This window comes from Neovison vison, chromosome 5 (assembly GCF_020171115.1).
Source record: "Neovison vison isolate M4711 chromosome 5, ASM_NN_V1, whole genome shotgun sequence".
Classification (NCBI taxonomy): Eukaryota; Metazoa; Chordata; class Mammalia; order Carnivora; family Mustelidae; genus Neogale; species Neogale vison.
Window position 1 is genome coordinate 5017660 of NC_058095.1, and position 10631 is coordinate 5028290.

The 10631-nt window shown below is 45.2% G+C and overlaps 1 protein-coding gene across 1 annotated transcript in view; it reads left to right on the forward strand.

The window, feature by feature from the left end:
• PRPSAP1 (phosphoribosyl pyrophosphate synthetase associated protein 1) overlaps window positions 1-9845 on the forward strand; it is a 28757-nt gene extending 18912 nt beyond the window's left edge. Inside the window, exons 8-10 of the mRNA XM_044247374.1 lie at window positions 7567-7637; window positions 8421-8567; window positions 9087-9845. Coding sequence (XP_044103309.1) covers window positions 7567-7637; window positions 8421-8567; window positions 9087-9245 — 377 coding nt within the window. The 3' untranslated portion in view covers window positions 9246-9845. The remainder of the gene's footprint in view (window positions 1-7566; window positions 7638-8420; window positions 8568-9086) is intronic.
• The last annotated feature ends 786 nt before the right edge of the window (window positions 9846-10631 follow it).

Genomic DNA, 10631 nt, shown 5'->3' on the forward strand with positions numbered 1-10631 from the left:
ACCCCCGAGACGCCCCCGACTAAGTTGTTACTAATTCAGTGTGGAGGCTTTTCATTTCCATGGATTCTGAGTGGTAATAACTGGCATTCTACACCAGAAGATAATAGTATCTTTTTTAGAGGAAGGAGATTATTTCTTTTTAAAATTTGTATCTATTTGCCATAACTCAGAAGCATACAGAAATTATTAATAAGATGGGAAAACACCAGAATGGTTATACCTCAGATAGATTACTTCAGACAGGCTCTGTCTAAGGTGTAAACATTCTAAATTTTTACCTGTCAAATTCCCATCACTTTGTTTTCAACTCTGGAGGTTTTTGTACAAGAGAAACAAGTAATAAACCCTTTTAATTTAAATTTTTGGTGTTGCCGCATTTTCTTTTATTTGAGGATTTCATAATTAAAGTTCTTGAATGGGCAATATATTCCCATATTTCAAAAATTTAAAAAGTATAAAATTCTTACAAAATTTTAAAAGTCTAAAAAACTTTCCTACCCCACCTACCCCACAGCCCCCACCTGCCACAGCTACTCTGATTCCCAGGGCAGTGGGTTTCTTTGTAACCGTTTAAGATTTTTTTTTTTTTTTTTTTAAATTTGACACAGAGAGAGAGATCACAAGTAGGCAGAGAGGCAGGCAGAGAGAGAGGGGGAAGCAGGCTCCCCACTGAGCAGAGAGCCCGATGCGGGGCTTGATCCCAGGACCCTGAGATCATGATCTGAGCCGAAGGCAGAGGCTTCAACCCACTGAGCCACCCAGGTGTCCCTCTTGTAACCATTTAGAGGCTCTGTGCATATGTGCAAGCCAGTGACATGTTTCTGTTTCTCTCATTTTCACAGAGCGGTAGTATAGTAAACCATACTGTGCTACTCCTGCTTTTCTCATCCAAGAGCTCCTTCCCCGCCAGTCTGTACAGATCACTCGGTCTTTCATAGTTTCCTAAGTGTTCCATTTTATGGATAGACAGTAATTTTCTCAATTGGTCCCCTGTCGACAAACATTTAGTTTCTCCAGTCTTGGGCTATGAAAAAGCACCAATAATAATAAACATCTTTTGTTGTGTCCAGGGTTCTTCTAAGCTCTTTAGTAGGTCTTTGGACTTGGCGTGGAGACACACAGTCTTGTAGGTACTTGCGTTACCCCTCATTCTGCCAGGGAGGCAACTGAGACCCAGCCGGGAGCGGGTGAAGCTGGGGTTTGGAACGAAGCTTTTCATTTTGAACAAATTGCAGTCTCAGAGAAAAGGTGAAAGAATAGGACAGAATTCCTCTCGACTCTTCAGAGGCCCCAGACTTAACATTTATGTCCATATTCTTTCCTTTTGAACCATTTGAGATGAGCTGTAGACATAATGTCCTGATTCCTAAATGCTTCAGTAAATATTTCAAAAAACAGATACTCTCTTACATAACCACAGTGTAATTATCGGACTCCGGAAACTGACACTGTTACAGTACTATTACCTAACCTGCAGACCTTATTCCTGTTTGTGGTCCCACTGTGTCCTTTAGCGGAAGATCATTTCTTTCTGGCCCGGAACCCAGTAAGGATCACACACTGAGCTCAGCTGACTGTTCTCTTTAGTCTCATTTAATCTGGAACGACTGCTCTGTTCTTGGTCTCTTATGACCTTGATACTTTTGTTTTTTTTTTTTTTTAAGATTTTTATTTATTTATTTATTTGACAGAGAGATCACAGGTGGGCAGAGAGGCAGGCAGAGAGAGAAGGGAGGAAGCAGGCTCGCTGCTAAGCAGAGAGCCCAATGCAGGGCTCAATCCCAGGACCCTGGGATCATGACCTGAGCCGAAGGCAGAGGCTTTAACCCACTGAGCCACACAGGCGCCCCTGACCTTCATCCTTTGAAGAGTATAGGGCAGTTGTTCTACAGAATATCCCTTATTAAGGCGTGTTTGTTTCTTCATATCAGGTTGAATCAGTTACCACTATGACTGTGACTGACTGGAGATGTTTCCAGTTCCCCTTCTTCCCTGTTCATTCATTCAGTCTTATCAGAGTCGAGTCAGAATCTTAATTTGTTCAGGGTGTTCTCATTCTTCGCTATGTTTATCGCAATGTTCAAATTGTCTCAGACTTGGCCAAAGGGAGCCCCTTCAGGCCCCTCCTTGTGTTCTTTTGACATGTTCCTAGCATTTTTTGATACTTCTTACTTCCTGGTACCACTAGATGTTCCACGTTTATCTTGCACTTCCTTAGCCCTGGAATCAGTCATTCCGGCGAGCAGCCCCCGTTCCTTTAGTGAAAAGTGATATTCACCACCGAGACTCGGCCCCGGACTGTGCACTCGGCCGCCTCACGTTACTCCCTGTGACTAACCTCGACTCACGTTCTTCCATAAGTGACTCAGTGAACTTAAAAGATAAAGACCGAGAAATAAAATCACTGGGTCAAAGGTAATTTTGATAGATAATTGCCAGATTAATGTAATATTTTATAAGGTGGTGTGCAGCCGTGTGTTCCCTCCGGGACACATTGGTGTGTTTACAACTTGCACAGTTGCCATAGGTCATTCTCTGATTCCTTCTTACAGATTTGACCAAGGGAATGCTTTAAAAAAAAAAAAAAAATGCTAGTTTTGTGTAATGGTACTTTCCAAATTAAATATGCTTTATATTTATATATCAGTTCTGCTTCCAGTATGTTTTAATAGTTTACTTCATAATAATGAGGATGAGGGGCGCCCCGGGGGGGCTCAGTCGGTTAAGCATCTACCTTCCCTGTAGGTCATGATCCCGGAGTCCTGGGATCCAGCCCTGCATCGGGGTCCCTGCTTCTCCTTCTCTCTCTGGCCCTCCCCCTGCTTGTGTGCATGCGAACGCGCTCTCTCTCAAATACGTAAATAAAATCTTCCAAAAAACAGTGATGGTGGGACGCCTGGGTGGCTCAGTTGGTTAAGCAGCTGCCTTCGGCTCGGGTCATGATCCCAGCGTCCTGGGATCGAGTCCCACATCGGGCTCCTTGCTCGGCGGGGAGCCTGCTTCTCCCTCTGCCTGTGCCTGTGCTCGCTCTCTCTCCCTCTCTCTCTGACAAATAAATAAATAAAATCTTTAAAAAAAAAAAAAAAACAAAAAACAGTGATGGGGATGAAGAGGTGCCTGGGTGGCTCAATACCGGCTCTTAGTTTTGGCCCAGATCATGATCTCAAGGTCATGGGATCAAGCTCCAGGTTGGGCTCCCAGCTCAGCCCAGAGTCCGCTTGAAAATCTCTCTCCCTCTGCCCCTCCCCCTGCTTGCCCACACGCATGCGCACTCTCTATCTCTTACTCTTAAAATCAATAAAACAGTAATGGGGTTGTAGACACTGCCGTGCTAGGACAGGATCAAAGTATTCGCTCTCAGAATCTTTGCATTTTGTAGAAAGATGAACTCTTTTATCTTCCTGGAACCCGTTCTTTCAGAGCAGCAGGAGTTCTCAACCAGGATGCTTTTGCCCCAGCCCCTGGAGGATATTTCACAATGTGCGAAGGAAGGCCTTTCTGGTCCCGCCACTGGGCGGAGGCTGGGTGCCACCACTGTCTTGTGAGCGGACGCCGGAGAAGCTGGGGGACACCGCTCCAGTGTACCTTGTAGTTAATCTAGTCCAGAATGTCAGTAGTGCCACAGCTGAGAAACCCTGCTTCAGAGTAATTTTTTTTTAAGATTATATTTATTTATTTGACAGAGAGATCACAAGCAGGCAGAGAGGCAGGCAGAGAGAGAGAGGAGGAAGCAGGCTCCTTGCTGAGCAGAGAGCCCGATGTGGGACTTGATCCCAGGACCCTGAGATCATGACCTGAGCTGAAGGCAGAGGCTTTAACCCACTGAGCCACCCAGATGCCCCCAGAATAATTTATTAAAAGTGAAGTTGTATGAAGGCTTCTGTTCTAGAAGATAAAATCGATTCCATCCTGATGGCAAGGGCATCTAATGAACTTGAAAGGATTACGTGTCAGTGGTTCTCTGAACGCTGCTCTGTGCTTGCCACAGTGGTGAAAATGAAGGGTTTGGATCGAAAAAAGGAGAGAAAGTCACCTTTTGGGGCTTGATTTCCCTGGCTTGTTAATTTTACAGGTGAAGATGTGGTTTTCACCACTAAAGTAAAAACAGACGTTAGCTCCTCTGGAGCATCATTAAATGTACGTTTTGACTTGCTTGAGTGTGGGCAGAGTCATGAGCTTGAAAATAACGGAGACGTTATTTTATTCTCTTTTTAAGGTCAGTCTGTTAGTAAAGTTCAGCCTTCCATTGAACTACAAATAGACCAAAATCAAAACGGATAAGGAATGACTAATTCCTCTTGGTCCTCTCCTGCCCTGTGTTCTACCAGAGGAAGGTTTGTTGATTGCCTCTGGGGAGAGAGTAAAAGAGAGTGCGGGAAACTTACGGTTGCTTGGGAAAGCAGCATTCTTTTACGTGGAAAATGCTGGGAAACCCAGAAGATATTTTCCTACTTCAAGATTTGAGGTCTTTTGACAAATTGACATTTCCACTATAGTAAGTTAATATGGTTTGTGATTTCTAGCCATAAGTAATAGTGCACAATTCATTTTATTCTTAAACAGATTGGTTTTTGTTTGAGAAAATGAAGAAAGGGAACAGATCCTAGATATTGGGTAGTTTTAGCTCCCTTTATCCTTAATCTCCAGTATGTTCTTTACTTCTACTGAAAATTTTGAATTTTCAGTGTTTTATTTTGGGGGGCAACTATTAAAAAATTGGGGACTTTTTTTTTAAGCCTGTGAGGTACTGTTCATTTCCCTGGATCCTATTAATAAAGCCTGGTTGGTTTGTTTGTTTGTTTGTTTGTTTTTTGTTTGTTTGTTTGTTTGTTTTAAAGTAGCTACCAAATTGTATGTTCAGTTTTATCCAGATCCTAAAACCGGTAATGAGCAGAGAAGGAACATACCAGGAGAGATGCTTGCTTTTTAAAAGCCTTTTAAGCCTCTATCCTAGCCAGACCTGTGTTTTTTTACATTCCAAACTGATAGAAGCTTTTTGGGAGAAGCAGAGTTACAGAAAAGTAAACAAGAGCGTTAGTGGCATGTTTCCCTCATCAGACTAGAGCTGAATGTTTATTGGTCTTCAATGAGGGATACTGGCTTGCAATCTCTTTCTCTTTTTACAGAGGAAAATGGTCAGGGAAAGGGAGGGGCCGGGCCCCATCTCTTTGAGAAGTGGGTAGGTCAACACAGCCATCTACCCACATGGTTTAATTAATTAATTAATATTTTAAAAGATTTTATTTATTTGAAAGAGACCACAAGTGGCAGAGGGGAGCACAGAGGGAGAGAAGGAAAAACAGACTCCCCCGCTGAGCAGGGAACTGGACTTGGGGGCTCAGTCCTAGGACCCTGGGATCATGACCTGACCCGAAGGCAGATGCTTAACTGGCTGAGCCACCCGGGTCCCTCCCACATGGCTTAATTTAAGATAGAATTTAGGGAAGCCATTCCTAATGCTGGTGTATCTTCTCCCTCTTTTAGGTGATATTTATATGCAGAGGTTTTTGACTGCCCAGGTTAAAAAAACTGCCCTTGTTTCAGGGATGGGAAATCAGGAAGCGTTGAGTAAAATTTGTCAGTTACATAGCGGTGTGCCGGTGTGCCGTATGGGGAAAGGCACACCTGTTCTTGGAGACTCACAGTGCCCGTAGCTAGGACTAACACGGTTTGTTTGCGAATAGTTGGTAACCTCAAGAGTTATTCTGAGTTTTATTCTTATGTCCCTCTCCCACTACTGGTTTAATATTTCAGAATAATAAAAAGCTTTAAAAGTAGACTATTTAGCCTGTTCTTCTGAAATACCCTCTGTCTCTCTCTCTCTCTGTTTGCTGAATTTTTGAGGGTGAATTCTTACTTCACTCCTCTATCCTGGAGATAGGTTTGTACACAGATGGGTCTGTTCCAGGTATAAACTGGGTAGCGACATAGGAAGCCTGTACTTTAAGGACCAGTCAAATCACGAAGAAATGGGGGTGCTTGGGTGGCTCAGTTGGTTAAGTGTCTGCCTTCCACTGAGGTCATGGTCTGAGGGTCCTGGGATCGAGCCCCGCATCGGGCTCCCTGCTCAGCGGGGAGCCTGCTCCCCCTCTCCCTTTGCCTGCCCTCCCATGGGCATGCGTGTGCGCGGGCTCTTTCTCTCTCCCTCTCTCAAATAAATAAGTAAAATCTTCTAAAAAAAAAAATCAGAGGGCGTGATCCTGGAGTCCCGGGATCGAGTCCCACATCAGGCTCCCAGCTCCATGGGGAGTCTGCTTCTCCCTCTGACCTTCTCCTCGCTCATGCTCTCTCTCACTGTCTCTCTCTCTCAAATAAATAAAATAAAATCTTAAAAAAAAAAAAAATTAAAAAAAAAAATCAGGAAGACATGATGGAGTCATAGTTACTGTCTTCAGGTCCCTAATTTTCAGGAAACCGATGATGTCAGTCATGTAGTCACGTGCTAATAAGGTTACATTGTCCAAATAAAGTCACTTTGGAAGACAATGAAGTAGAGGTGGCCGGCAGCCAGCCGGCCTTTACCTGTTCGGTTTCCTGCAGAGTGGCATTTAGTTTACATTTCTCTATAGTTCTCAGCGGGTGTTAGGCTGGTGGGGTGCTTCTTCTGTGGAGGGTGAGACCCTCCTCCCTCTGCCGCTTCCTTTGGACCTGCGCTGTCCAGAGGCCGGTGGCTCGTATCTATTTCCATGTGGCTCTTAGGCTCTTGAAGCAGGGCTAGTCTGAGCTGAGAAGTGCTGTCTCTGAAATGCACCCCAAGTATAGAAGACTTAGTATGAAAAATAAAGGTAAAATATATCATAAATTTGCATATCAGTTACGGACTGAAATATCTTGGATATACCGGCTAAAATAAAATCTATTAATTTCACTCATTTCTCTTTACTTTTTTTTTTTTTTTTTAAGATTTTATTTTTGGGGCACCTGGATGGCTTAGTTGGTTGAACATCTGCCTTCGGCTCCGGTGATGATCCCAGGCTCCTTGCTCAGCGGGGAGCCTGCATCTGCCTCGGCCTGCCGCTCCTCCCCCTACTTGTGCTCTCTCTCTCTGACAAATAAATAAACCACTGCTCTAGACAGTCTGTTTCTGAGAAGCCCCAGGTTCATTTGGAGAATCCCCCTTTTATTTATTTATTTATTTATTTATTTATTTATTTATTTTTGGTGGCAGCAAAGCAAGGTTTATTGAGCATTAGCAAAGTGATCGTACAGGGGTGCCTGGGTGGCTCAGGGGGTTAAGCCTCTGCCTTCAGCTCAGGTCATGGTCTCAGGGTCCTGGGATCGAGCCCCGCATTGGGCTCTCTGCTCAGTGGGGAGCCTGGTTCACCCTTCTCTCTCTGCCTTCTTGTGATCTCTCTCCATGTCAAGTGGGTAGATAGAATCTTAAAAAAAAAAAAAAAAAAGATCGTACAGAGCTCCCGAGCAGCTAGGGGACCCAGGAGGGTTGCCCTTTGTTTTGCTTTTTAATAATGTTCTTTTTTCCACCACTTCCAGGGCGTAGGGTTGCAATTATATTTACTCCGTGACATGTGACTAACTGGGGCCTTGTGGTTTGTTTGGTTTTGCTAGTGATGATGGCCAAAGAGAAGCCACCGATAACTGTAGTCGGAGATGTTGGCGGGCGCATCGCGATCATAGTGGTATGGTCATGTCGTCCTTCGTGTGCACAGATGACCCTGCTGCCTCTTCGTAGGTTGTCCTCTTTGGGATTATGTTTCTAGTAAAGCTGAGGGAGTTAAATGGATCCATCTATCCTTTCTCACCCGAACTCCTTCAGGACTGGTAGAAATCTTTATGTGGTTGAACAGGGGTTATTTTGACCTGCAGATGGAAAAAAAAGTGCAGGATCTCCCATAAGAAAATTCAACCCCAATAAATAACCTTTATCTGAAGGGGCCTGGGTTTCATCAGAGCCACCGATCTACTCAACCTTCAGCTTTAGGGCCACAAGAGGAACCAAAGATGAGCGGTTCCATTTTCACTAGTGAGAACAAGTGTCTTTTCTTTGCATTTCAGCATGAGCTGTTTGCTCCCAGCGCTAAATGCCTTTGCTGGGCCTGATTACAATGGCTTGCTTTATTTCTGTGTTCTTGTCATCTCACTTTGTCTTGAAAAAAAGTAAGTGGGACACCAGCTATGTCGGATGAATCAGAAATGTGGGACAGGTTGATGAGCCTTGGTAGTTGGGAACTCTAGCTCCGTGTGTCACACGTGGCCGTCAGGCTTTGCTGTTCTTTGTACTGACAGCCACGCAAAGTGTGGTCCACACGGCTTGCCACTGCTCGATGTTCCTTCTCGGGCCCAGGCAGGTGGCTCTGATCTCCAGTTGGAGATCCTGAAACGATGGGCAGAGAAGAGCAGAGAGGTATGTGTTTATAGAGACGGGGGGTAGTACTTTAACACCACCTCTGGTGTCTCCCCAGGATGACATTATTGACGATGTGGAAAGTTTTGTTGCTGCTGCGGAGATCCTGAAAGAGAGAGGTGCTTACAAGATCTACGTCATGGCCACTCACGGCATCCTGTCTGCGGAGGCCCCCCGTCTCATCGAGGAGTCCTCCATCGACGAGGTCTGTCTGCACTTACTGGGCCTGGGATTTGCTGCTCTCTTTTCTGTGAATTGTAAAATGACCCCATCAGTGTTGCCTAACCCCCTCTCTGGAGGACCTCGGAGGTAGCCTTGGTGGCTAGCGGGGTGTTGCGACAAATGCGTAGTCAGGAACAGATGCCTCTTTCCATAAAGGCTCAGCTTATTTACTTGGATGTGGTTCCTATTTCAGTGTAGTTTGGTGCTGTGGGAGCGTTCCTCTCACAGCTTGGATTCATCCAGTTTTGCACAGTGCCGGGGCTCACCCTACCGTTTCTGCCCAAGTAGAACATGACCTTCATACTCTTACGTTTTGAACCATGTAACCTTTCTCTTGTATAAAGTCTGTTAAGTTTAGTTTGTAAAAACTGTACTCAGTGGAATAAGGTTTTGTAGTTTGGAACTTGGGCTGCGGGAACTAAAGGTGGGACAGACTTTTCTGGGTGGCCATGTTGGGGACACATCAGTAACACTGTGTATCTTCCGTCGCTGCAATGACTAGGTCGTGGTGACGAACACGGTCCCTCACGAGGTGCAGAAGCTGCAGTGTCCCAAGATAAAGACCGTGGATATCAGTCTGATTCTCTCTGAAGCAATTCGGAGAATCCACAATGGGGAATCCATGGCGTACCTTTTCCGAAACATCACCGTGGATGACTAGCTGTCGCCGTTGCCTTGACTGCGGAACTCCTGAGGAAAATGTGTGGAGAGCCATGCCATCAACTTACATACACAGTGTTTCCTCTCAAGGGAGGCCTGGAAGTAGCCTGAAGTCAGATAGTCTGTCTCACCCAGTTGGGTAGGTAGGAGCCATTAAGATAGTCAAGGGGAAGACAGAGCTGATGGATAAATGGCCTTAAATGTCTGCCATCGCCATCCTGGTCCTTAAACTAAAGTTCGTTTCCTGAAAAGAATTCCCAAATTTTGTTGATACTGAAAAGGAGTTAAGGGCAGATGGTCCGAGCTCTAATATTGGGCTATTTCCACCGCAGGGAAACGTGTGTCAACGTTGAACTTGGTTAGGGAAGCTGAGTGCCCTGGTACTGTTTCCAGTCTAGTTGCCCTCTCCCCAATCAGCCTCACGTACATCTTTTGTAGAAAACCCCGTTTTTCTTTGAGAAGCTGCCGTGCCTACAGCCACCGAACAACAAAGCCTTTGTGGCATTACCCCAGCGAGGAGGTCAGATTAGAGCGTAGCCCCCTATCTCTGGATCCCTGCGAGGCTCTTCAATGGCAAATAAAAGAGTTTGTTGTCTTGCAAGTCTGTTGGCTACATTGCAGAACCGCCTGCTCTCCTGCCTTCCTGGTGGCTGACTCCTGTCCAGACAGTGCAGGAGACAACAGGTACAAAATAAAGGGTAGTCCAGGTCCAGGGCTGGTCCTAAACCCCGGACAGGAGTCTCCACTAGTAGGTTCCATCCCCCTCCTAAGCATCGAAGTCAAATCCTGGTTGGGATAATGGATTTAGAAATCTAAATTTTTTTTTTTTTTTTAAGATTTTATCTATTTATTTGACAGAGATCACAAGTAGGCGGGGGTGGGGGAAGCAGGCTCCCCGCTGACCAGAGAGCCTGATGCGGAGCTCGATCCCAGGAGCCTGAGATCACGACCTGAGCCGAAGGCAGAGGCCCTCACCCTACTGAGCCACCCAGGCACCCCAGAAATCTAAATTAAAAAAAAAAAAAAAAAAAAAAAACAGAACAAATCATACTTTTCTTGTGTGATAGATGACAGTGTGGATGGCATTTTTCAGGACTGCTCATGGTCTTCCTACCCAGCAATTAAAATTACTCTATATTGTAACCCATCTGTCAGGGAGGCCTTTTAGACCTTCAGCCTGCTCTGGGCAGGACAGAATGTAATGGGAAGGACAGAGTCTGTCTGTTGGGCAATGAGCTGGAATTGGTTCTGTTCCTAAGGGATAGCAAAGGACAATCCGCTTCTTTGTACAATTGTCTTTCTCTGCAGGGACATTTCCTTGACATTTTTATCCCTTTCCTAATGACTTGAAAAGTTCCCAAGCCACAATCAAGACTTCAAGCACGTT